This window comes from Chrysemys picta, chromosome 13 (genome assembly GCF_011386835.1).
Source record: "Chrysemys picta bellii isolate R12L10 chromosome 13, ASM1138683v2, whole genome shotgun sequence".
NCBI lineage: Eukaryota > Metazoa > Chordata > Testudines > Emydidae > Chrysemys > Chrysemys picta.
In genome coordinates, this window is record NC_088803.1 from 16,166,396 (window position 1) to 16,194,199 (window position 27,804).

The 27,804-nt window shown below is 47.4% G+C and overlaps 1 protein-coding gene across 1 annotated transcript; it reads left to right on the forward strand.

Annotated features, from left to right (window-relative positions):
- The first annotated feature begins 8,033 nt into the window (after positions 1-8,033).
- On the forward strand, positions 8,034-8,993 carry LOC101951841 (olfactory receptor 11A1-like). The gene has a single exon (XM_005309244.4). It carries the CDS (start codon positions 8,037-8,039, stop codon positions 8,991-8,993), a length of 957 nt encoding a protein of 318 aa, XP_005309301.4. The 5' UTR covers positions 8,034-8,036.
- The last annotated feature ends 18,811 nt before the right edge of the window (positions 8,994-27,804 follow it).

Here is a 27,804-nt window from a genome sequence, read left to right on the forward strand (position 1 = left end):
ACGTAAAGGACCCAGTAGTGTAGACATATATATTAACAGGTCGATTTAAGGTGGCTTCCTTCGACCTAACTCTTTAGTGTAGACCAGGCCTTGGAGAGGCCAGTTATGTCGACATAAAGAACAGCAGCATTTACCCTGGCACTTTGTCAACAAAGCTTTTGTGCAAAAAGCCCTATGTCTCTTACCACCATGCCCCTCCTCTACCCCCTCCCCCATGAGACCTCCTGCCCACTACTTGTCACATCCCTCCTCACCCACCTGTCCCCACAGGGAAGGGGCGTGGAGAGGAGGAACATGGAAAAAGTGAACAGAAGGGGCCTCCGGGTGGAAGGGGGTGGAGGAGAGGTGGAATGTGGAGAATGTGAGCTGCTGGGGGGCTTGTGGGGAAATGGGGAGGAGAGGAGGGACACGGAACGGTTGGTGGTGGGGGCCTCACGGGGCAGAGGAAGAGGAGAGGAGGGAAGCAGTGAGTGGTGGCGGGAGGTCAAGCGGGGAGGAGGCTGAGCAGAGGAGGGGGCAGAGCCTGGGGAGGACTGGGGATGTGGTCTGGGGTGGAATGGTGGTGGAGTGTGGGAGGGGCCGCAGGCTAGCCTCCCCCAGGGGAAGCTTCACCCACTGCCCATGGGTAGAAGGGTGAGAGGAGTCTGGGAGAAGGATAGTATTTTGCCCTATGGAACATGGTAGAGAATAGAAGCCAGATTGTATGTGTACGGTGAAAACAAGATAAAAACTGAATCTTTCCCAACCCCTTTTTCATGCTAGGAAAACTACTGCCTTCATGGCCCTACTATGTATAACCCCTGTTCAAATACTTACTCTCCATCTAGCAGGGCCAGGGGGACTGGGTCTCCTTCATCCCAGGTGAGGATTCTAACAACTGAGCTAAAAGTTACAAGATGGGGGCCACCTGCTACAGCCAGATTTGAAAAGGGGGCTTGATCTGGTAGAGGAGCTCTGAGCATGCCTACCAGATAGGGTCTCGCACATAGGCACTGACTCCTTGGGTGCTCTGGGGCTCAAGCACCCACTGAAAAAAATCGGGGATGTTCAGCATCCACTGGGCTGGATTAATCTTTTGTGAACCCCGGTGCCCAGACTGTGGCCCCACCCTCCACTCCGCCCCAAAGCTCCACCCCCACTCAGCCTCTTCACCCCAGAGGTCCTGCCTGCACTCCACCCCAAGGCCCCACCCCCATTCTGCCTCTTCCCTCCAATGCCGCTCTTACTGCTCGCACAGGGGAGGAAGTGGGCAGAGAGAAGCACCCACTGGCAAAAAGAAAAGTCAGTGCCTGTGGTCCCACAGGCAAATTAGGCAGAGGAATACCTATATTGCCCTGCTTTGTGGATCACGCTGGGGCTTAGGCAGCCAGACACCTGGCATGCAGCACCAACACACGTGCACAGAGGCAGAAGGACAGGTGAGCAGGGAACTTCGGCAGTGAAAATTTAGGTGCCAGGTGAGTTTAGGTGCCTGGAGGGTTTGGCAGCACAATCAAGGTTTTTGTGAATCTTGAATTTTGGTGCCTGATTCTGGGAGTTGGGCACCCTAAAGGGTCAGCTAGGTTCCTAACTCCCTTTGTGACTCTGGCCCTGTTTTACCTAATAGAACAGTTTAAAGTGAAGAGGGAATAACTATCACAGTTTATTTTGCAGTTAAAAACACATACATATTCTCATTCTTCCAAAAAGCTTGGGTAATTATCCTTTGGGTAATTATGGGGCAAACAGACATACACACATGTTGGTTTAAAAGATTCATTGACTTTAAGGCTAGAAGGGTTCATTGTGACCATTGAGTTGGACCCTTTTCATAACACAGGGCAAAAAACTTTACCCACTGAGCCTCCCTCAAGCCCATAACTTCCTTATGAGCAGTTCTGTCAGAAAGACAGCCTGTTTTGAACGGATGGGGTATCTCTCATGACGAGTGAGAGAGAGAAAGACATAGACAGAGAGGAAGAGATTTCCTTGAGGTTAGACATTCTCCTCTCCCCATTTATTTCCTGTTGAGGTTAAAAGACTCTCTTAACAGTGTCTAAACTTTTTTAAAAGCTTGTCTCTCTCACCAATGAAATATTGTCCAATAAAATATATCACCTCCCCCACATTATCTCTCTAAACATTCCCTTGACATTAATTGAAAATTCCCATCTGCAGAAATGGCTAGGAGATTTCACGATTCTGCATGAAGGATAAATAATGAGCTCACAGAGGCTGTCACTTTTATACAAGGCACAATGTACAGCACCAAGAAGGGCACCAGAATCAGGGCATCCTGACTGGCAACTGACAGTCCCTTTAGTGAAGGAAACGGAGTATATGAAGAGACGGTGTTAGAAGATTGACTGGAGAACCTGTATCCTCATCCTGAAATGCAGAGCGAAGGGGTCACGTTACATGATTCCAGCTAGAAATAGACCCATCATAGAGGTAAATCTATGTTCGTTACACTTTTCACTTACATCAGAATTGCAGGTGGACAAGACCTGACAGCTGATCTTCCATCCTCCCTGCTCAGTGCTAGATTTTATCCTTCAGGGTGGGTTCTGCCTCACTGGCGTATTGAGAAATGTTGTAATAGATAGATAGATAGATAGATAGATAGATAGATAGATAGATAGATAGAGTTGTGGAAACCATAACAAACAAGCAAAAAACCCAACACACTATACATGTAATGATAATTTCAAATATCTTTCTAAGGTATGAAAATTTCATGCAGTTGAAAAAGATGACCAATTTATTACAATTTTTTTTAATGAACAACCCTTACTGTGATACAATTTTTATCTATTAGCGATTTCACTGAATTTGTCTGTCTAAATACCTATTATTAGAAGTATGGTCTATGAAACAGAAAGGTCTGCATCTCAGCTATGTAGTGCATAGTTAGTTAATAGATAAGGGGCCAGTAGATGGTGTTCAAGAATATGCAGCATTGTCAAGACCAGGACAATGTTGTTATTGTACATTGCAAATGACTTCCACTTTGCAACTGTTTCCATGAAACATGTAACACTTACATAGCCTGGCTCATTACAGCATCTGAGTCCCTAGCCTGATTTGTCATACCATGAATCTGGTTTTCATGTAGAATGATTTTTTTTTTAATCTGCAATTAGAGGAGATCAAAAGTCTCTTTCAGGAATTGAGATTTCTGCCAACTAACCCTTTGGGTTACATTCCCCACCCAACCATTTATCTAGTAACCACCAGGTGGAGAATTTAAAAAAAAAAGAAGGCATGTATAACATGAATGTCTGACTTTGCTGTCACAGCCACAAGGCTAGCTGCCATTCATGTTCTGGTTTGTCTGAGTGCACACCCTCAAGTCGCAGGTGTTGTGCAGTTACCTCTCTTAGCTTGAAATTTTGCAAATTTCTCACACTGTTACAAGGTCCTAGGCTTCAGGTAGCCACCGTGTTTACTCCACTGGTCTGAAAGTGTTCCGCACCTTTGGGAGGCTGCGACCAGTGGCATATAATTACCAAACAGCATTCTTAAAACCAATGTACTGATCACTTAGCAGATGGAACAAAATGTTTAGAGAAAAAGGATTTTAAGCCAACAAACAGCCTGCATGCATGTCAGTCATAAAATAAATAAATTAATGGAGACATCCTATCTCCAAGAACCAGAAAGGACCTTGAAAGATCATTGAGTCCAGCCCCCTGCCTTCACTAGCAGGACCAAGTACTGATTTTGCCCCAGATCCCGAAGTGGTCCCTTCAAGGATTGAACTTACAACCCTCGGTTTAGGAGGCCAATGCTCAAACCACTGAGCTATCCCTCCTCCTATCAAAAGCAGCATGGTTTCATGGAAGGTAGGTCTTGTCAAACAAACCTGTCACCTTTTTCAACAGGATTGCAGGTCTGATCGATAAAGGTAGCTGTGCTGATATTGTTTATTTGGATTTCTCCAAGACATTTGACCTAGTACCACATGACATTTTGATTAAAGAACTAGCATTATAGGGAACCAACAGGACACATATCAGATGGATTAAAAACAGATTCACTGACAGATCTCAGAAAGTAGTTGTTACTGGGGAGATATCAATGAACAGAGCTTTTTCCAATGGGGTCCCCCAAGGAATGGTTCTTGGTTCAATGGTATTCAATATTTGTATCCACCCAATTGATGGTGATATAAAATCTTGGCTGGGAGGCTTGCAAAAGACACAAAGATCACTGGGGTAATAAGTGGACTGCTTTGCCTGGTTAAAAAATCACAATCCAACAAAAGATGTTCTAATACATCCAAATGCCAGGTCATACATTTATGAAGCAAGAATGCAGGCTATACCTAGGGATGGGAGACAGTCTTTGAAAGCAGTGAATCAGAGAAGGACTCATTATTATTGTAGATAAATCACCTCAACATGAGCTCTCATGGTGATGCAGGAGCAAAAAGGGCTAATGTGACCCTGGGATATATACAGGGCCAGCTCTAGTTTTTTTGCTGCCCCAAGCAAAAAAAAAATTTGGCTGCCCCCCACCCCAGCCCTGGGCTCTTCCCCCTCCCCACCCCCTGATGTCTCAGCCCTGGGCTCTCTCTTCCCCCCCCCACCCGCACCCCCTGCTGCCTCAGCCCTGAGCTCCCCCCCCAAACATGACCTCCTTGTTCACCACAGCAATCCCCATTTACACTTGCAGTCGGGATCAAACCGTTTTTCCTATTTTTATTTAACTTTAGTATAAATCTTGCCCCTGCAACCTTATCTTTAGTGCTCCAAATGCACATGGAAGACATAGGGACTAACCCTCAAACCTTGTACCCAGAAAGGGATGGGGAGCTAGTAAAGAGGGTTCAGGCAGAAGAGCGGGTGTAGAGGTACAGGGGAAGGGAGGAGGTGTGGGAGGAGAGGGCTGGGGGAGGGTACAAGGGGAGAGATGCGGGTGAAGGGAGAGTACAAGGGGAAGGGGTGCAGCGAAGGAGCGATGGGGGAGGTACAAGTGGAGGGGCTGCGAACGGGATGGGGGTGCAAGGGTTGAGAGGGGCAGGTGCTTACAGTTGCTTCCCCAGACCCATGCAGGCAGAGCTGAGAGGACGGAGACTGACCCCCAGGTGCCTGAGCCGCGGGGGTTCCCCGGCAGGGCAGTATCCCCCGCTGCCCTGCTTGGAGCCGGGCTCTGCCTCTCCCCGCCCAGGGCAGGCAGCGCGGGGCTGAGGCAGGGGAGGTGTGCGGCGGGCTGGGTCTGGGGCAGGAGGGGGCGGCGGCAGCTCCTTGGCAGCTCGGGCTGCCCAGCCACTCGCCCTCTCAGCACGTGAGCCGGGATCCACGCTCCCTGCCTAGCCCGGCGGCGCCCTGCACAGCCCCACTCGGGTGGGGAAACGCCGCACCACCCTGGGGAGACTCAGAGCAGCAGCGGCAGCAGGACCCTTCCCCCCTCCCTGCATCCCAGGCCCCACTTCCCTCCCTCCCTGGCTCCTCACACCCAGGCTGGGCTGCAGTTCAGGCTGCCCGGCCCCTGGAGAGCCAGAGCATCATCCCCCGGAGCTGAGCCCCTCTCGCCTCCGCAGCCCGGGCTCAGCTCCAGGGGATGATGCTCCGGCTCTCCAGTGGCCGGGCAGCCAGAACTGCAGTCCAGCCTGTGCGACTCAGGATGCCATGAACGCCATCTAGCAACTGCAGCCAGAACTGCAGCATCACTTCCAGCTCAGCCTGAAAGCCTCAGCTGACAGGGAACATCTTGGTTCAGGGCTGGCTCCCGGCTTTTTGCACCCCAAGGGGAAAAAAAGGGGGGGCTGGAGTGCCGCCCCTTGGAAAGTTCTGCCCCAAGCACATGCTTGGACCGCTGGTGCCTAGAGCCAGCCCTGGATATATAAACAGGAGAATGTTAAGTAGAAGTAGGGAAGGGATCTTGCCTCTATACTAAGATTGGCTGGGACCATGGGTTTTTTCTGCCTTCCTCTGCATAGGCTGGGCTGAGTATATCTCATCTAAACAATTCCCTGCAGTCACAGGGGCCTCAGGCATTGGTAGCACCTTGGTCCCCCCTGTTCTCTGCCTGTGGCACACAATGGTTTAGTCTCCTGAAGGCTGAAATACTTTGGATTCAATGAGAGGTAGCTGGGTGAAATGTGGTGGCCTGTGATATACAAGAGATCAGACTAAATGACCTGATGGTCCCTTCTGGCCTTAAACTGTCTCTCTCCCTTCAAGCCATACCTTGCCATGATGACAACCTAGTCTGGCCTAGCTTCTTCAGATACCCCCAGCAGGTTCCTGTGTCTCACTCTGGTTCCCCCAAGCAACTACTGCTTCTTTCTTGAGTGTCCCTTGAAATCTTGCCAGATGTGTGTCGTTCTTGTTGTTTCTGTGCTTGGCCTGTCCTGGGTTGTTTTTAAGGGTATGTTTACAATGCAATTAGTACAGCAGCATCACTATAGTATAGACACTTGCTAAAGCTACTAAAGGGGATTTTCCATTGCTGTAATCAATTCACCTCCTCAAGTGGAGTAGCTACTTGACACAGGAATTTTTCCGTTGACCTAGCTGCACCTACAGTGGGAGTTAGGCTGACTTAACTGCATTACATGGGGCATGAAATTAGGTTGACCTAAGTTTTAGGGATAGACCAGGACTAGACAAACCAGTTCTGTAGCCTCAGCAGGAGATGGAGCTACAATCCTAGCCAATGGTTCCAGCCTTGTCCCTTAATTGCTCTTGCATCAGTTGATAGGAGGATATCTGGAGTCATCTCTTCCTTCCTGCCTGTATTCCAGACAAAGTCCTATTGAGTTGAACCAATTTATTCATACACTGTCCATTGCAGTGAGCATCCTAGCCTGGGTCAACAGACTCAGGCTAGCGGGACGTGAGCTACCACGCTAAAAATATCTGTTTAGATAGTGATTTCCACTTGTGGCTCAGGTTCTGGAGCCCACCACACTCCCTAGGCTTCAGAACCCGTGTCAGAATGTCTACCCAGCTATTTTTAGTGCAGAAGCTTGAGCCCAGCAAGCCCAAGTCTGTTGACTCAAGCTGGGTGGCTCACTGCCATGGGCTGTGTAGACATACCCACAGAAAACATCTCAATCACCAGGTCAACATACAGTATCCATCAATTCTTACAAGGCAGCTCCAACTCCATTACAAATGTACTAAATTTTACAGCTAGGCAAAAAAATGTTGGTGGAGCATTTTTCAATGGAAAAATCAAAAGGTTTTACAAGAAGGAGTCAATTTTGTCAACATTTTCTAAGGAAGAAAAGTCAAAGCATTTCATTTTTATTTTATCACAGGGGTGGCCAAACTTTCTGACCCTTTGAGTCATATATAATAATCTTCAGAAGTTCGAGAACCATGCCTGTCAGGGCTCTGGGCTTCTGCCCCGTGGGGTGCACCTGCCGGGGCTTAGGCCCCACTCCTTCTGAAGCCCTGAGCCCAGCAGGTGTGCCCTGAGCCTCAGTGCCTCCTGTGGGTAAACCCCCAAGACCACCCTGCCACAGGGCAGAAGCTCTCCCTTCCCTTTGTCTGGTAGGCGGAGAATGGGTCGGGGGGAAAATCTGTGAGTTGCACTTTACCTGTACAAGAGTTGCATGTGACTCATGAGCTGCGGTTTGACCATGACTGCTTTATCATTTCAATTCATTTTGTTTTGAGTTTTATGTTATATTAAAATAGTCATGTTAATATTCTATTGTATTTATATATTATATTAAATATTATCCATACAATATTATATTTAATATTTTAATATAATAGGAGAGTCTAAACAAAATAATACCACATTATCAAAAGGCAACAGTGTTACCTTATCTCAGTGAAATGTTTGGACATTATCAAAATAAAATGAATCAATATTATCAAAATATAACATTTTGATGTTTCCAAATCCAAAATTTTCAGAAGCTTTGTTCCATGGGAAATTTAATATTTAATTCCAATTTGGAAAAAAAATTGTTTTGAAATTTCAGAATTTCCCATAGAATGGGAATTCCAGTCTCTAACTGGCTCCATTAAACTTTAAATATATATATTGTCCATGTTCTCCTCCAGGTTTTGTTGGATTTTCTCTAGATACAACCCATGGCAAATGCAGATTTGGGAAATCAAACATCCATCACAGAATTCATCCTCCTGGGATTTGGGAACCTCCAGGAACTGCACTTTCTTCTCTTACTGCTGTTTCTAGTGATCTACATTGCGACCATGGGGGGGAACGTCCTCATCGTTGTGTTAGTTGTGGCTGATCAGCACCTTCACACACCCATGTACTTCTTCCTGGGGAACTTGTCCTGCTTGGAGACCTGCTACACCTCCACTATCCTGCCCAGGGTGCTGGCCAGTCTCCTGACTGGAGACAGAACCATTTCTGTTAGTGGTTGCATCACACAATTTTATTTCTTTGGTTCTCTGGCAGCTACAGAAAGCTATCTCCTTGCCATAATGTCTTATGACCGGTATTTAGCAATTTGTAACCCCCTGCATTATGCAGCCCTTATGAACAGCAAATTTTGCCTTCAGCTAATGGCTAGTTCTTGGATAAGTGCTTTCTTGGCCAATTGCTTAGTGATATTTTTGGCATCACAATTAACTTTTTGCAACTCCAATGAAATTCCCCATTTCTTTTGTGACTTCTCCCCAATTGTAAAACTCTCCTGCAGTGACACCACCCTCATTGAACTTCTGACTTTCATCATGGCCTTTATATTCACAGTGACACCATTTCTGTTAACCCTGTCATCCTACGTTTGCATCATCACCACCATCCTGAAAATCCCATCCACCAGGGGGAGGCAAAAGGCATTTTCCACCTGCTCCTCTCACCTCATTGTGGTGACCATTTTCTATGGAACCATCATGATTGTCTACATGCTCCCAGACACCAATACACTGCGAGACCTGAACAAAGTGTTCTCTGTCTTCTACACAGTTCTGACTCCTCTGGTCAACCCCCTCATCTACAGTCTGAGAAACAAAGAAGTACACAAAGCCCTGAGGAGAAAGACTGCCAATAAACGGAGAGCTTTTTGCGAGAGCTAAGATGATCTGATCTCATTCCATTAGGTTCAACTGAAATAGGGGTAAATTGACATGCTTGAATGAGTGAGAGCAGCACATTCTGGGTAGCCTGACGCTGGCAACTGGAATTCCACTAGAGAGAGTGATGGCACACTGAGGTTACTGACAGCTACAGAGGAAGAGTCCAGTGGCTGAGGTGCTACCCTGCATTTGGTTCTTTGCTTTCCTCAAAGCCCTTGTGATCGTGAATTTAGTCTCTCTGAGCCAGATTTTTTAAAGGATTTAGGTGCATAAAGATGCAGCAGGGTGCCTATGGCTAGAGTAGCATGCTTCTGCTTAAAAATAAGAGGAGGCCATTCGAAGTTTAAGTTTAAAAGTTAAGAAACAGACAGTCTACATGTAATCAGCCATCAATAATAACAATAATAAATGGTACATTTCTTCTATAAATAAACTGGGCACCACAAGTATCAATGGTAATGATAATAATTACACTTAGGGACAAATTTTTAAAGGAATTTAGGCACCTAGTAGGGTTTTTAAAAGCACCTAACACCCATTGAAATAGATGAGGTTTAAAGTTGAAGCTAGACAATTTCAGCCTGAAAATAACATGCACATTTTTAACTGTGAGCACATCAGATAGAATGTGATGGGAGCCAGATCAGAACATTAGGTAGATTGGCCACACACACTCCACTCTAGGACTGATACTTGGTTTGTGGTAAAGATTAGGGGTGCCAGTTATTAAAATGTTTTTGTTGTTGTTGTGATGGGTGTGAGCGCTTGAAAACTTTCACTGAGATCTCCGGGCAGAGGAGTGACCTCTGATATGTTGTACTGAAATTGTACTTAATTATTCTTAGGCTAGGAAGCATTGATTTTTATCAGTAAAGGTCAGTAAATGCTGATTTCACTGCACACAAACAATCCAACAAAGATATTTCCATCCATAAAAATTGAAATTTAGATAGGCAAAGAAAGAAAAATGTTTCTTGAGAATTCATTGCAGTTTGATGTAAAGCTATTTACTTTATATATTTTGACATGTGATATTGACCATTTGTGTTTTAATGGTTATAAAGCATTAAAATTGTTGAATCTGACCATCAACTATGATTAAATAATTATTGTCTGACCCCCATAGTCTTAACCCTGAATACTTTCCCCCACCATGAAAATTTAAATAGCTAAAAATAAAAATAAACATGAATGTTACCTATTGAAATTATAAGAACAATTCAAATAAAATTCTATCAAGCCTACCTATTCTTTACATTTTTGTACAGATGGGCTTGTTGCATAAAATTAGAATTTAAAAATAAAATTAGCACATTCTAGTTCTGATTATTCCCAAGAGTCAACTGAGAATGGAGCCCCTTTGTCCCAGGATTGTATAAACATAGGGGGATAAAAATCTCTGCACCAAAAAGCTTGCAATCTAAGTAGACTATGGGTAATGAAGTGGCTAGATAACAGGGCTTGTATCTGTGCTCTGCTATAGACCCCCGTGCCATCTTACATAAGTCACTGAAGGGCCAGATTTTTAAGGTATTTAGGCACCTAGTGGGATGTTCAAAAGCATCGAGGTGCCTAAAGCTCAACGGATGTTTTTGAAAAATCCATTTATGTTCCTAAATCGCTGTAAAAATCTGGCCGTAGGACTCTAAAAAATGTCAGTTCTACTCTTCCCCTCAAAGTGAGCAGCTGAGCTCAGAGTCCCTCATTTTCATTTTATCCAAAAATAAATTGGCTGGCGGGGGGGGGGGGGGGCAGGGTTTGCAAATGTCATGTTAGTTCCCTGTTTAAACACTTCCCCATTGTTAAATAATTAACTACCCACTGGACCAGGGATTCCCAGGTGAATGCTGGAGGCATCAGGCTATTGAGTCTCTCTGGCCCAGTGACTATTCAAGTGCTCTGTCTTCATGCAGTGCAAAGAGATCTTACACTGGCCAGAGAAAGCCCTGGAGAATCTCCAGCCAGGGCAATGCCAATAGTGGTAGCCTTCTCCACCTGCCATCACCATCTTTAAATTAGTTGCCCAGCCTCTCAGACTGAAACCACCATGTCTGTGCAGGAGTATGTGGGCTGTAATATGAGACTACTCCTTCATGTCACCAACTAGTTCAGTGGGTGATATTCCTCTCTAGCAGCTTATCCATGGGGATATGTCATAACTATAAAGGGAAGGGTAACAGCTCTCCTGTGTACAGTACTATAAAATCCCTCCTGGCCAGAGACGCCAAAATACTTTTACCTGTAAAGGGTTAAGAAGCTTGGGTAACCTGGCTGACACCTGACCCAAAGGACCAATAAGGGGACAAGATACTTTCAAATCTTGTGGAGGGGAAGGCTTTTGTTTGTGCTCTTTGTTTGGGAAGTCGTTCGCTCTTGGGACTGAGAGGGACCAGACATCGATCCAGGTTCTCCACATCTTTCTAAACAAGTCTCTCATGTTTCAAACTTCTAAGTAAACAGCCAGGCAAGGCGTGTTAGTTTTTACTTTGTTTTCTCAACTTGTAAATGTACCTTTTACTAGAGTGTTCATCTCTGTTTGCTGTACTTTGAACCTGAGGCTAGAGGGGAGTCCTCTGAGCTCTTTAAGTTTGATTACCCTGTAAAGTTATTTTCCATACTGATTTTACAGAGATGATTTTTACCTTTTTTCTTTAATTAAAAGCCTTCTTTTTAAGAACCCGATTGATTTCTCCTTGTTTTAAGATCCAAGGGGTTTGGATCTTGATCCACCAGGACTTGGTGGGAGGAAGGTGGGGAATGGTTAATTTCTCCTTGTTTTAAGATCCAAGGGGTTTGGATCTGTATTCACCAGGGAATTGGTGAAGAGTTTCTCAAGGCTTCCCAGGGAAGGGAATCCACTTGGGAATGGTGGCAGCGGACCAGATCTAAGCTGGTAGTTAAGCTTAGCAGTTTTCATGCAGGCCCCCACATTTGTACCCTAAAGTTCAGAGTGGGGAAGCAGCCTTGACATGGTGGCATAGCGGTGGGAATCATTTTAAACCCAAAAGCCAGTAAGATTTTTTTTTTCCTTCTAGCTGCTTGGAAAGCAGAGCTTAAGGTAGATGCATATCGTATCTCTCCTTGCCTGACGGCAGAGGTGTTAAGTTTTTTTAACAAGGGTCTTTGTTAAGAGAAGGGCTCAATTAATGAGCAAACAACTGGTAAAAGGAATTTACAAGCTGAATTGGTTTTTTTTCTTTTTACACCCTCGGGAGTAGCTAGTTAGAAAGTCTCTGTTACCTCAGCAGCAGCCTGAGCTGAGTGCATCCCAGTTTCAGTCAACTGCAGAGGGGTGTGACCCAGCAAAAGAAAACAGGAAAATGACTACAAAAGAAGAGAAAGCCAAAGAGGAGGCCCACAAAAGAGCTATGGATCTGAAAGAAAAAGAGATGGGGGAGAGAGAAAAAGAAAGGAAGCATGAACTGGAAGTAGCAAGGGCTAGGCCAGATACAACAGCCAATAGTAACAACCCCTCTCCAGGTACCACTTCCCATTCCAAAAAATTCCCCACCTACAAGGCAGGCGATGATACTGAGGCCTTCTTAGAGAAAATTTTGAAAGGGCCTGCCTTCGATACAGCTTCACTGCAGACCAGTACATGGTAGAGCTGAGGCCGCAGCTCAGTGGACCCTTAGCAGAGGTGCGGCTGAAATGCCTAAGGAACACATGAACAGTTATGAACTTTTTAAAAACAAGGCCAGACTCAGAATGGGGCTAACACCCGAGCATGCCTGTCGGCGGTTCAGAGCCCTAAGGTGGAAACCAGACGTGTCATTTACCCGGCATGCCTACCACATTGACAAGAATTGTGATGCCTGGGTATCAGGAGCAAATGTTAAATCTCTGGAAGTTCTGATTATTCACGTAGCTGGAGTTGCGTATCTTAGTTCGAAGAGGGGGGTTAGTGTGGACCAGTTAAAAGTTTCATGAAAAGAGGTCACACGTGGGTAGACCCACTACAAGGTTATATGAAGAGGCACAATGTAAATTCATATGAAAATTATCAGAGATTTATCTTGGGGAATTATGGGGGGGCTGGCTGGATGGCCCTGGTTCTGGCCATCCCTGCCACAGCCACAGCCATAACCAAGTCCTCTAGTCTAGTCCTTATTCAAAAAAAAGGCTGAACTTCATAAAAGCATTGGGATAACAAAACCAGATAATACCAGCTACTTGTGTTTGGCTTTACAGGGGGAACAAATAGCAAAAACTATAATGAAACATTTGGCAGCTGCTCAAAAAGTGCCTGTCAGTTTATGCTAAGGTGACCATATTTCCCTATGCTGAGTACAGGACACCTATTAAAAAGACTCATATTCATGCAAGTTCAATGGCAATCAGTGTGAACTATGCAGTACAAACGTTTAAATCAACGAATGCATTGTGCACCAGGGTCCAGGGAACCTGACTGTAGGGGCTTCAGCAAACCTGGCCAGAGATGTGGCTCAGTTCCCCCTCCCCCCCACAGAACACTTCAGAGCTTAGCTTTGGGGCAGAGAAACTTCCCTGTGCCAGCACTGTGCGGGGCTTTGGCAATGCAGGACTCAGCTCCGCCTGGCCAGTGCCCCAGGCTGGAGGGTCTTGGGTTTTCCCGGGGTGCCGGCCCAGACAGAGGCAGTAGGGGAAGGAAGGAGCCTGCAAGCCAGGCTGTTGGTGAGATGCGCACGCGGCCAGGGGCTGCTTCTCCACACAGCGCTGGGAGTGGGATGCACTCTGCCGTGGGGATATGTAGGAGCAGTGGGGTTGGAGAGGCGAAGGAGCAAAGCAGGGAGAGGACAGTGAGTGGGAAAACACGTAAAGGGCATAGATAACAATTGATCTGGGTGACCAGAGCACTTTAGGCCTGTCATAAACATACAGCTAAGGAAAAAGAAGAACAGGAGGACTTGTGGCACCTTAGAGACTAACAAATTTGTTAGTCTCTAAGGTGCCACAAGTCCTCCTGTTCTTCTTTTTGCGGATACAGACTAACACGGCTGCTACTCTGATACAGCTAAGGGTATCATAAAATCCCTCTTTACCCTGTAAGGGGTTAATTCCTCTTTTAGCTGTAAAGGGTTAAGAAGCTCAAGTAACCTAGCTGACACCTGACCAAAGGGACCAATAAGGGGATAAGATACTTTCAAATCTCGGACGGGGGGAAGGTTTTGTCTGTCTGTTCTGTGTGCTTGCTGGAGACAAACCATGAAGGCAAGTACTTACCATCCCGATTTTACAGAGCTGATTCTTAGAAATAAGCGTAGGGGGTCTTCATGTGGGTCCCCACGTCTGTACCCTAGAGTTCAGAGTGGGGAGGGAACCCTGACAAGGCTCTAACTAGAAATGGATCTGGGCAGCGAGAGCACATCAGGAGCTAGCTATAATTTATTCCAGGTGCCTAGAGCACTTCAGGAACATAGGAATATAAGAACCGACATACTGGGTCAGACCAAAGGTTCATCTAGCCCAATATCCTGTCTTCTGACAGTGGCCAATGCCAGGTGCCCCAGAGGGAATGAACAGAACAAGAGGTCATCAAGTAATCCAGAGCTAGATATTGATCCCAGTGGTCAGGGCAACTGAGGACATTGCTAGAGATTGATCGAGGTGGCCTGAGCAATACAGGGCCTCACTAGAAACAGATCCAGCTGGCTAGAGTACTTCACAACCTAGCTAGAGATGGATTCAGGTGCTCTGAACACTTCAGGCTCTAAGTAGAGTTTGTTCTCTGTGGCTGGAGGACTTCAGGCCCTAGCTAGAGATAGATGGTGGGACCAGAGCACACCAGGGCCTAGCTAAAGATGGATCCAGGTGGCCAGAACATAGGGTGACCAGATGAGAGGAAGAAAATTTCGGGACACATGGGGGGGTGTCCCGCCGGTGGAGCAAAAAAAAAGGAATGCCACCACCGGCGGAGCAAAAAACAAACAAATCCAGAAGTGCGAAATATTAGGACAAACTGCATCCTGACCAAACATTGGTCGGGAAGCGGGACAAATGCCTCAATATCGTGACAGTCCTGATTTTATTGGGACATCTGGTCACCTTACCAGAGCACATCAGGGCCTAGCTAGAGATTGGTTCCAATGGCCATAGTACTTCAGGGTTTAGCTAGAGATTGATACGAATTACTAGAGCACTTGAAGCTCGAACAAGAAATTGATTCAGGTTTCTGGAGCTCCTCAAGACCTAGCTAGAGATGGATCTGGGTGGACAGAGTACTTCGGGCCGTAGGTATAGAATGATCTGTTTGACAGAGCACTTCACCTCAAGACCTAACTAGAGATTGATTCAGGAGGCCAGAGCACTTCAGGACCTAGCTAGTGATTGATATGGCTGGCACTCAATGTTCTAGGAGTCTCTGTGCACCCTGTGAGATTGTTATTCTAATGCTAAAGATGATCTGTCCCCAAAAAATCACACATACCAATCCCCCCAAAAGAAAACAAAATCTAAAAGTTTCAACCCCCTGTACCAAAGCAGAGTTTTTTCACCCTGACAAGGGAAAAGAACTGGAAACTTCATGACGTCTATGAGGAGCTTCCTTATTGTCATCCATTTTACATGGCAGGAGCTTAGGTACTACATTGAAGGGCAGCTTTATAAGTCCCTGAGGCAACCTTTAAAGATGTCCATATGTAATAGACTAAGAGTCTTGGAGTGTTTGGTCCAGATCAGTGCATTTTAACCGAGGAAGTCTGGGTCAAAGTGCCATATTCCTGGCCATGCCAAGGCTCAGTTACATTTGGGAATTACCTCCCTTCTCTGTTCCTCAGTTTTCTCGGCTGTGAAATGGGGATGATGTCACTTGCTATCCTTTGCGATGTGCTTTGACCTCCATGGCTGGAAAGTGGTATGTAGGAGGTCAATATGACCATTAAAGGGATTGTAACTAATTTCCCATTCACTTGGGCTCTTCACACACATAGAGCACATGGAAAAAAGGGAGATTTCCCTGGGGATTAGGATGCCAATTGCACTTGCTTTGCTGTTACACAGTTTTAACAAGTAACACAACATCGACTCCCCTCTGAAGGGAACCCAGAACATCACAGGCAGCAGTCCTAAGAGAGATCCCAGCAGCAAGGGCCAGGGGACAGCTGCTTTCCCTGATAAATCCTGTAGGAACCCAGAGCAGGCGGCACTAAGGGTTTGTGTGATGCCAGCAGTCAGCCTAGGCAGCAAGAGGCGCCTGTCCCAGCAGTCACAGGCAGGGGTCTTCCCAGGAACTCGGACAGGAAGGCTGACTGACACCAGCCCCAGTCCCTTGCCATGGAAAGCACGCTGCTGGAAGCTGAGGATTGAAGGTGCGTGTCACTAGCCTCAGGGCAGATCCTCAGGTCCTTGTTCCTATGCAACCCTTGCTCTGAGACAGCCTCTTGGACGGTGTCCTCACATGCTGGTAGTTGTGCCGAAGGAAGGACTTCTGAGTTGTTTTTTTTTATTGTTTGCAGCTAGAGCCACGGATGGATCAAAAAGGAGACCCAGCTCTCACCTCTACCCTTACACACCATGTGTCTGTTGTCCATGCACCATTGTGCTCCCTGGCTGGCTGTCCCCCCCCCCCCTCTCTCCGACAACTCATTGTTTGCTCAGGGACCTTGCCCCTCAGGTTCTCAGCTGCCTCTCCAGACTTTTCTGGGGGGCAGATTCCAATGCACCTTCCCAGCCCAGTGCTGAGATGCTGAGTGTCTCCTGCTGAGTGTCTCCTCCGTGGGTTTCAGTGGGAGCAGAGAGGCTACTAGCGTTTTTGGGTGGTACTGAGCTCCCCCGAGGAAAGGGTGTATTTTAGAAATTCACTGAATGGATACTAGTATCAGGGGGTAGCAGTGTTAGTCTGTATCCACAAAAACAACAAGGAGTCCGGTGGCACCTTAAAGACTAACAGATTTATTTGGGCATGAACTTTCGTGGGTAAAAAACCCACTTCTTCAGATGCATGGACTGAAAATTACAGATGCAGGCATTATATACTGACATGAAGAGAAGGGAGTTATCTCTCAAGTGGAGAACCAGTGTTGACAGGGCCAATTCGATCAGGGTTGATGTAGTCTGGAATGGAGACTGGAATCCTTACAGGTTAGAAAGCAGCGACCTGTGTCTGTGTCACAACCTTTGCAGTAGCACTGACTGCTCTACCTTAATTTTTGCAGACGATGGGTATTACAGCAGTTAGGGCACCAGCCTGCAACTTTGAAGACTTGGGGGTCTCCTCTCTGCTCAGCCGCAGCCTTTCCGGGAAACCTGGGGTAAGTCACTTTGGATTGTATTTTGAAATGTATTTAGGCACCTAGTGGGATTTTCAGAAGCACCGAGGTTCCTCATGCTATGTCACAGGGTAGTGTGAAGATCAACACATTAGAGATTGCGAGGAGCTCAGACACTGCAGTAACAGGGGTGGATAAGTACCTGGCACAGGAAGACTTTCCATTCTTCCCCCATATCTCCCACCCCAGGCCCTGGTACCACTGCAGTGAGAGAGCGGCTGGGAGTGCTGAATTACGGCTTTCCTGTGGAAGGTGGGATGGGGCACAGACTCTACCTGCAGTTCCACCCAGTGCCCTCCAAGCCATCTAGCAGCTTGGAATTGTTACTAATTGTTTGGTGTTTGCACAGCACCCAGCACAATAAGGACCTGATCCCCTGGCACTGCCACAACACAAACAATCAGTGATTGTCAGTAATTAATAGTTACAATTAATGATTAATAGCCGGTAATTTCTTCTAAGCCGTTTTCATGGGTCTGGATCGGTCACTACTGCTCTATGAGCGAGAGGAAACTGTGTGTGGTTTGATTTGTGTCTTGGGCACATCTGGGGGCACAGTCACTTTCCCGTCTGTGCTGTTGGTCAGTGTCACTCCCTCATCGCAGGCACTGATATGATGCAACTTCCCTCCTCCCCTTCTCCAGGGCAGCTCGTGGTGTCTGACCCTGGCCCCAATCACAGCATGGGTAGTGGCTACAGTGGGGGAGTAACTCAACATCAGCTCCCAGCACACTGCAATGGGGCGAGGGTTGATGCCATCCTAAGCTGTATAAACAGGGGTGAGGGGGAGAACAGGAACAGGGAGGGGGTTTCACCTCTGCAGAGAGCACAGGTGACACTGATACTGGAATACCGTGTGCAGTGCTGGGGAGTACGTTTTAAAACAGATGTTGAAAGATTGGAGAGGGTGCAGAAAAGAGCCACAAAACCAGTCTGAGGGCTGGAGAAAATAACTTATAGTAAAAGACTTAAAGAGCTTGATCTGTTCAGTTTATCAAGGAGAAGACTGAGAGGTGACTTAATTACTGCCTATCAGTACCTTCATGGGGAGAAAATGCTCGTTAGAAAAGGGCATTTTAATCAAACAGAGAAAAGCACAGTTAGAACCAATGGCTGGAAGTCAGACACAATTACATGAGAAATAAGGCACAGGTGTTTTTTTTTTCCAAGAGAGGTGATTATCCTTTGGCACAAACTACCAAGGGAAGTGGTGGATTCTCATTTCTTGATATGTTCAAATCAGGACTGGCTCCCTTTCTGGAAGGTACATCTTAGCCAAACATAAGTTATTGAGCTCAATGCCAGGTAACTGGGAAATTCTATGGTTATTGTTAGCCAGGAGCTCAGAATGGATGATCTAATGACTCATAGACTTTCAGGTCAGAAGGGACCCTCATGATCATCTAGTCTGACCTCCTGCACATTGAAGGCCACAGAACCTCTGTAATAGACCCCAAAACTCTGGCTGAGCTATTGAAGTCCTCAAATCGTGCTTTAAATACTTCAAGTTACACAGAATCCACCATTTATGCTAGCGGTCTGTGTCCCATGCTGCAGAGTAAGGCAAAAAACTGGCAGGATCCCTGCCAATCTGACCCAGGGGAAAATTCGCAAATATGGCGACCAGTTAGACCCTGAGCATATGGCCAAGATCCACCAGCCAGACACCTGGGGAACAATTCTTTGCAGTAACTCAGAGTTCTTCCCATCTAGTGTCACATTTCACCGGCCATTGGAGATAGTTGCTGCTAGCAGTCGTAGATCGGCCACATGCCATTGTAGACAGTCCTATCATACCATCCCCTCCATAAACTTATGAAACTCAGTGTTGAAGCCAGTTAAGATTTTTGCTCCCTCTGTTCCCCTGGGAAGGCTGTGCCAGAATTCATTCAATGATGGTTAGAAACCTTCACCTAATTTTGAGACTAAACTTCATAGAATCATAGAATATCAGGATTGGAAGGAACCTCAGGAGGTCATCTAGTCCAACCTCCTGCTCAAAGCAGGACCAATCCCCAACTAAATCATCCCAGCCAGGGCTTTGTCAAGCCTGACCTTAAAAACCTATAAGGAAGGAGATTCCACCACCTCCCTAGGTAACCCATTCCAGTGCTTCACCACCCTCCTAGTGAAATAGTTTTTCCTAATATCCAAGCTAAACCTCCCCCACTGCAACTTGAGACCATTACTCCTTCTTCTCTCATCTGGTATCACTGAGAACATCTAAATCCATCCTCTTTGGAACCCCCTTTCAAGTAGTTGAAAGCATCTATCAAATCCCCCCTCATTCTTCTCTTTTGCAGACTAAACAATCCCAGTTCCCTCAGCCATTCCTCATAAGTCATGTGCTCCAGACCCCTAATCATTTTTGTTTCCCTCTGTTGGACTCTTTCCAATTTTTCCACATCCTTCTTGTAGTGTGGGGCCCAAAGCTGGACACAGTACTCCAGATGAGGCCTTGCCATGTCAAATAGAGGGGAATGATCATGTTCCTCGATCTGCTGGCAATGCCCCTATTTATACAGCCCAAAATGTTAGCCTTCTTGGCAACAAGGGCACACTCTTGACCCATATTCAGCATCTTGTCCACTGTAACCCCTAGGTCCTTTTCTGCAGAACTGCTGCCTAGCCACTCGGTCCCTAGTTGGACAGTTTATCTCCATTTGTTTTTGTGTCAACATTTGTACTTAAATAACTTCTCTCCCTCCCTGGTATTTATCCCTCTGTTATATTTATAGAGAGCAATCATATCTCCCCTCAGCCTTCTTTGGGCTAGGCTAAACAAGCAAAACTGTTTGAGTCTCCTCTTATAAAATAGGTTTTCCATTCATTTGATCATCCTAGTAGCCTTTCTCTACACCTGTTTCAGTTTGAATTCATCTTTCTTAAGCACGGGAGACCAGAACTGCACACAATACTCCAGATGAGGTCTCACGAGTGCCTTGTATAATGGCACTAACACTTCCCTGTCTCTACTGGAAATACTTCACCCGACGCATCCTAGGACTGTAGTAGCCTTTTTCACAGCCACCTCACATTGGTGGCTCATAGTCATCCTGTGATCAACCAATACACCCAGGTCTTTCTCTCCCTCTGTCAGTTCCAACTAATACATCCCCAGCTTATAGCAAAAATTATTGTTGTTAGTCCCCAAATGCATGACCTTGCACTTTGCACTAATAAATTTCATCCCATTTCTATTACTCCAGTTTACAAGGTAATCTCACTCTTCTTGTCCTCCTCCATATTGGCAATCCCTCCCAACTTTGTGCCATCCATAAATTGTATTAGCACATTCCTGCTTTTTGTGCCAAGATCAGTAACAAAAATGTTAAATAAAATTGGTCCCAAGACTGATCCCTGAGGAACTTCACTAGTAACCACCCTCCAGCCTAACAGTTCACCTTTCAGTACAACCCGTTGTCTCCCTTTTAACCAGTTCCTTATCAACCTTTCAATTCTCATATTAATCTCCTTCTTCTCCAATTTGACTAATAATTTCCCATGTGGAACTGTATCAAATGCTAAATCTACTGCATTTCCTTTGTCTAAAAAAATCAGTTAGCTTCTCAAAGAAAGAGATCATGTTGGTCTGGTATGATCTACCTTTTGTAAAACCATGTTGTATTTTATCCCAATTGTTGTTCACCTCTATGTCCTTAGCTACTTTCTGTTCAAAATTTGTTCCAAGACCTTGCATACAATTGAGATCAAACTAAGAAGCCAGTAGTTTCCTGGATCACTTCCCCCCCCCTTTTTAAAAATAGGAACTCTATTAGCAATTCTCCAGTCATAGGGTGCGACCCCCCAAGTTTACAGATTCATTAAAAATCCTTGTTATTGGGCTTGCAATTTCATGTGCCAGTTCCTTTAATATTCTTGGGTGGAGGTTATCCGGCCCCCCAGTTTGGCTGAGTTTGGCTTCCACTTTGGATGTGGTAATTTTTATCTCCCTATCCTCATACCCATTAGCCACCCTGCCATGACCCCTAAGCTCTTCTTTGGATTTAAAGATTGAGGCAAAGTATTTGTTTACGTGTTGGGCCATGCCTAGATTATCTTTGATCTCCACCCCATCCTTAGTGCTTAGTGGTCCCACTTCTTCCCTTATTTTCTTCTTCTTTATATGGCTACAGAACCTTTTACTATTGGTTTTAATTTCCTTTGCGGAGTCCAACTCTGCTTGGCTTTTGGCAGTTCTCACTTTATACCTACATTTTCTGACCTACAAGAGATAGCCTTCCTCGCTGATTCCTCCTATCTTCCATTCCTTGTTGGCTTTCTGCTTTCTCTTAATCACCTGTTTGAGATGCTTCCTCATCCAACTTGATCTTCAGCTCTCCCTACAATTTTTTTCCCCTTGCTTAGGATGGGTTCTTCAACTTTGACATAAAGTAACTCCAAGCCTCCTCCACATTCAGATCCTTGAGTTCTTCAGTCTAGTCCCCTTCCCTAACTAATTCCGTTACTTTTTGAAAGTTTCTCCTTTTGAAATCAAGGACGCTAGTTGCAGATCTATTTTTGTTTATCCTCCCATTTAGTATAAACTATGAATTAACTCATGATCATTCAAGCCAAGATTGTCCCCAACAACCAGTTCTTCTATACAGTCCTCATTACTCACCAATCCCAAATCTAAAATGGCATCACCTCTTGTTGGTTAGGCAACTATTTGATGAATAAATCTGTCATTTGTGACAGCCAAGAAAATCTGGGCCCTCCTATTATTAGTAGCACTTGTCCTCCGATCTATATCTGGGAAGTTAAAGTTCTTCTTTGAGTACTTGTTCATGTCCATTCCAACCAGGTGTGTGCACGCCAGCTGGAAGATTTTCTCTTAGCAGCGTCCCTAGGGTCAGCCTGGGCACCCCCTGGAGTCACACCTTCATGGTGCCCAATATAGTCCCATGCCGACCCCCTACCCCCGTAGTTCCTTCTTACTGCCAGTGACGACTAGCTGGAACTTCGCTCGCTCTTGTGGCAAGTGCTTTGGCAGTGACTTCTGTAGTTTCTTGTACATACAATATAAATAGTTCTTTAGTTAGATACAGTTGTAATAGTTTAGTTTTGTTTGGGGGGTTTCCCCCACAACGTTTATCCACCTCTGGGGTATGTAGGGTCTCCAGGGTTTAAGCTTTGTGAGGACTGTGGCAAATTGGTGCCCAAGAGTGACCCTCACTCTTCCTCTCTGCGGTGCCTCAGAGGGAGTCACCAGAAAGAAAGGTGCAGGATCTGTAAGGGTTTCCGACCCAGAACCCTTAAAGACCAGGAGCAGAGATTTAAAATCCTGCTAATGGAGGCAGTGCTACGACCACACTCTGATTCCAGATTTGCCGAACCTGCGCCGAGTACCTGTTCGTCGGTGCACAATGCTCTGGCGCCGGTGGTGTGTGAACTGGTGCCGATTAAGGACCCTAAGGACCCTCGGCACCATCATGGCTTGGGCCATAAGAAGCCATCCTCGGTGCGGCATCATTCTCAATCCCCAGTGCCGTTAAAGAAGAAGAGGCCGGAGAGGGGTCAGTCCCCCCCGCCGAAGCCTAAAGGGTTGGTGGCGTCCACGAGTGCCTCAGGACAGACTGCCTTGTCCCTACAGCCCTCCAGGGTCTCATCGATTCCTGCCCCGGCTGGGGTCCAGTTGAGTCCAAACCCCCCACGGTCCCCAGACCACCAAGGCAACCACCTCCAGCTCCCATCGACACCGGAGGCATTTGAGGTGGCCAAGGACCTGATGCCAACCTCTCACAGAGGAGGGACAAGTCACCAGTGACTGTGTGGTCCCACTTCCAATCCAGGGGCAAACAAGCGCTGATGGTATGCCGATCTCCATCCCCGCGCACCTCTGCCTGTCATGGCCAGTACACATAGGGGAGCCACACAGATCCCCGGCCTCTCGGCACTGCTCGCCAGCAGTCCAGGGCACAGCTCCTCTGTGGTCCTCCTACTCAGAGACCTCGGAGTCGGAGGTGGACTCCTATCACTCCAGCAGGTCCAGGAGCAGGAGGTCCAGATCGCGCCGGAGTCATCAGCCATCGTGGCCACAGCAGAGGCAGCCATCATCCCAATGGCCCTTTTGGACACCTTGGGCGTACCACCAGAGCCAGGGTCAGGTCCAAGGTCCCGGTTGGCATCGCTGTCTTCGGCATCCTTTGTTCCACTGCCTACCGAAGTGCCAGGCCAACTGTTATAAACAACTGCTCCAGCACCGACCTTTCCATCAACGGCACCGCCGACGGCTGCAGCTCTGACTCCACTGGCATTGACGAGGTCAGCACTGCCGGATCTAGCGGCTCCCACATAGACCGTGGCACGGAGGCTCCCACCTCCAGTGGTCTCAGCACCGCATCCCATCGAATACCACGTGCCGAGAGACCCAAGGGGTACTGAAGGCAGTGAGCAAGGTCCACTGCCAGTTCTCTTCTCATCATCCTCACCAGGTAAAATGGTTGCGGGGGCGTTGGTGGCTCCACCTCTGGAGGATAACCAGGTTCTCCAGCAGCTCCTGCACCGGGCTGCCCAAAGTCTGGGCATATAGGCAGAGGAGATGGTGGAGTCAGACCCAGTTGTGGACATCCTCACACCCTTGGGCCCATCGTGGGTAGCCCAGCCACTGATAAAGACAGTAATAGATACAACTAAATCTGTGGCAGACCCCTGCTTCTCTGGCCCCTATGGCCAAGAGAGCTGAAACCATCCAATGAGTATTTTGTACCATCCAATGGGTATGAACACTTATATACCCACCCACCCCCCAACCTGTTGGTGGTTGATGAAGCCAATCAGAAGGAATGTCAGGGCTTCCAAGGTTCCATCCCAAAAAATAGGGAGGCAAAGAGATTCAACCTGTTTGGCAGGAAGGTCTATTCGATGGGGGGGGCTAAAGCTCCGCATCACAAACCAGCAGGCAATCGTGAGCAGACATGCACACAACACCTGCGCTGCGATGGCCATGTTTGTAGAGCTCCTGCTGCAAGACTTTCACACTCAGTTCTCCAGACTAGTGGAAGAGGGGAAGCTGGTCTCCCAGGCCTTCCTACAGGTGGCTTTGGATGTGGCAGACGCAGCCTCACGCACACTGGCCACGGGGGTGGTAATGAGGCGGGGCTCCTGGTTGCAGGTCTCTGGACTACCCCATGAGGTCCAACAAATGATCCAGGACCTCTCCTTCAAGGACATAACCCTGTTTTCTGAGAAAACGGACAAGAGACTTCATAGTCTGAAGGACTCTAGGGCCACTCTAAGATCTCTGGGGTTTCACACGCCAGCTACTCAGCATAGGCATTTCAGACCTCAGCATGCCCCTAGGTTCTATCAGGCTCAGAACCACCAGGATGCTTTTCGTAGGAGGAATGGGAGTGGTAGGAGGAGGCAGCAGCCCTCCTTGGGGCAGAACTCCAGTCAGCCCAGGCCTTTGGCCGTTCCCAGACCCCCCTTTTGAAGGTGCAGTCGAGGATAGCTCACCAGTTCAGACTATGGATCCATCCCCTCTTACCTTCTCATCCCATTTATCCCCTTTCTACCGTGCTTGGTCCCGTATCACCTCAGACTGTTGGGTGCTCTGCACGGTAGAGAGGGGATATTCCATCCAATTCTGTGCCCTCCCGCCCCTACACCCCCCTTCAGGGACCCCTCTCATTAGCAACTTCTAATTCAGGAAGTGCAATCCCTCTTCTCGGTAGGGGCAGTGGAAGATGTTCCTCAGGGGCAAAGAGGCAAGGGGTTCTACTCCCGGTATTTCCTCATACCGAAAGCCAAGGGTGGTCTCAGACCCATCCTGGACCTGTGGCAGCTCAACAAGTTCGTAAAGAAACTCAAGTTCCTCATGGTCTCACTGACCTCCATTATCCCCTCATTGTATACAGGAGACAAGTACGCCGCCCTCGACTTGAAGGACACACATTTCCACATAGCAATAATTCCTCCTCTCAGATGTTATCTCAGATTTGTGGTGAACAGCAGCCACTATCCATTTACCGTACTCCCTTTTAGCCTGTCAGCAGCACCTTGTGTTTTCACCAAATGCATGGCAGTCATCACGGTGTTACTACGCAAGCGCCGGATTCAGGTTTTCCCATACCTCAACAATTCGGTCTCCTTCTCAACAAGGCCAAATCCACTCTGTCCCCAGTGCAGAGGATAGAGTTTATAAGCACAGTACTGGACTCGACCCAGGCCAGATCATATCTCCCAAAAACCAAGTTTCAGTCTCTAGGAGACATCATATGGGGCCTCAGACAGTTCCTGACGACTACAGCAAGGAATTGCCTGAAACTGCTGGGGCACATGGCTGCATGCACCTAAATAGTACAGCATGCCAGACCCAGACTTCGCCCACTTCAGTCATGGCTGGCGTCAGTTTATCAACCGGCCCGGGATGCTCTGGACAGCATCGTAACCCTTCCCCACCCTGTACAGGTCTCCCTCCTGTGGTGGCTTGACCCACAGATGGTTTGTGCAGGAGTACTTTTCACGAGCCCCCAGCCATCCCTTTCATTAGTTACAGATGCCTCAGATCTGTGCTGGGGGGCTCATTTGGGAGACCTCAGGGCTCAGGGTCTCTGATCTCAGGCGGATCTCGCTCAGCATATCAATGTCAGAGAGCTGAGAGAGGTGTGTCTGGTGTGCCAGGTTTTCAGAGCCCACATATCAGGCAGATGCGTATCAGTCCTCATGGACAACACCACAGCGATGTTTTATATCAACAAACAGGGTGGTGCATGCTCCTCTCTCCTGTGCCGGGAAGCCATCATACTGTGGGACTTCTGTGTAGAGCACTCGATACATCTGCAGGCTTCATTCCTCCCCGGCATACAGAATGAGCTGGCGGACAGTCTCAGCTGAAGTTTTCACGGCCACGAGTGGTCCCTCCAGCCAGACATGGTGAACTCAATTTTCCATCTCTGGGGTTTTCCCCAGATAGACCTGTTTGCCACACATGGCAACAGGAAGTGGCAACTATTTTGCTCCTTCATGAATCACGGCCCGGGTTCCATCACAGATGCCTTTCTTCTCCTGTGGGGGGATGATCTGCTCTACGTGTTCCCACCAATACCGCTGGTCCACGAGGTGCTCCTAAAGGTCCACAGGGACCGGGACTAGGACTTACTGATAGCTCCAGCATGGCCACACCAGCAGTGGCTCACATCGCTCCTGGAAATGTCCGTGGCGACCGTGCTCACCTTACTACTGGTCCTGGACCTGATCACGTAGGATCACAGCCACCTCCAGCACCCAAACGTAGAGTCGCTCCACCTCACAGCTTCTATGCTCCATGGTTAAATGCCATGGAACTGTCCTATTCTGATCAAGTCAGACAAGTTCTCCTTGGCAGTAGGAAGCCCTCTACAAGGGCAACGTACCTTGCCAAGTGGAGGAGGTTCTCTCTCTAGTCGGAGCAACACCATCAGTTGCCGACGCTCGCCCTGGTCCCTTTCAGCTGGACTACCTCGTCCATCTTAAACAACAGCCTCTGTCCTTGTCATCAATAAGGGTCCACTTGGCCGCCATTTCCGCCTTCCATGTGGGTGCAGATGGCTTCTCGGTCTTTGTGAACCCTATGGTTAACCATTTCCTCAAAGACCTTGACAGGCTCATCAGCCTGTCCCAGCTTGGGACCTTAACCTAGCCCTCGCCAGACTTATGGGTCCTCCATTTGAGCCATTGGTGACATACTCCCTGCTTTCTCTCTTTTACAAGGTGGCATTCCTAGTGGCGATAACCTCAACTAGGAGAGCTCAGGACACTTACATCTGAGCCCCATTACACAGTATTTCATAAGGACAAGGTTCAGCTCAGACTACACCCGGCTTTTCTCCCTAAAGTTGTCTCCCAGTTTCACATGAGGCAGGACATCTTCCTCCCAGAGTTTTATTCCTGCAACAGGGAGCATAGGCTTCACTCATTGGATGTCCTCAGAGCGCTGGCCTTCTATATAGAGAGAACTAATCCATTATGAAAGTCCATACAGCTATTTGTAGCGGTGGCGGACAGGATGAAGGGTCTCCCCGTCTTATCCCAACACATCTCGTTGTGGATCACATCATGCATTCTGGAGTGTTACGGCCTGGCGAAGGTGCCGACTCCATCGATCACCGCTCACTCCACCAGGGCTCAGGCCTCCTCAACTGCATTCCTGGTGCAGGTTCCCATCCAGGAGATCTGCAGAACAGCAACATAGTCCTCGATACACACATTTACGATGCACTATGCAATCACACAACAGGTCAGAGATGATGTGGCCTTTGGACGAGCTGTGCTCTAATCAGTGGATGACTCCGACCCCACCTCCTGAACTTTGGCTTGTGTCACCTGGTTGGAATGGACATGAACAAGCACTCAAAGAAGAAAATCAGTTACACACCTTCTCGTAACTGTTGTTCTTTGAGATATGTTGTTCATGTCCATTCCAATACCCACCCTCCAACCTCTCTGTCGGAGTAGCCAGCAAGAAGGAACTGAGGGGGGTGAGGGATCGGCAAGACACTATACTGGGTGTCATGAAGGCGTGACTCCAGGTGGTGCCCAGGCTGACCCTACAGATGCTGCTAAGGGAAAATCTTCCAGCT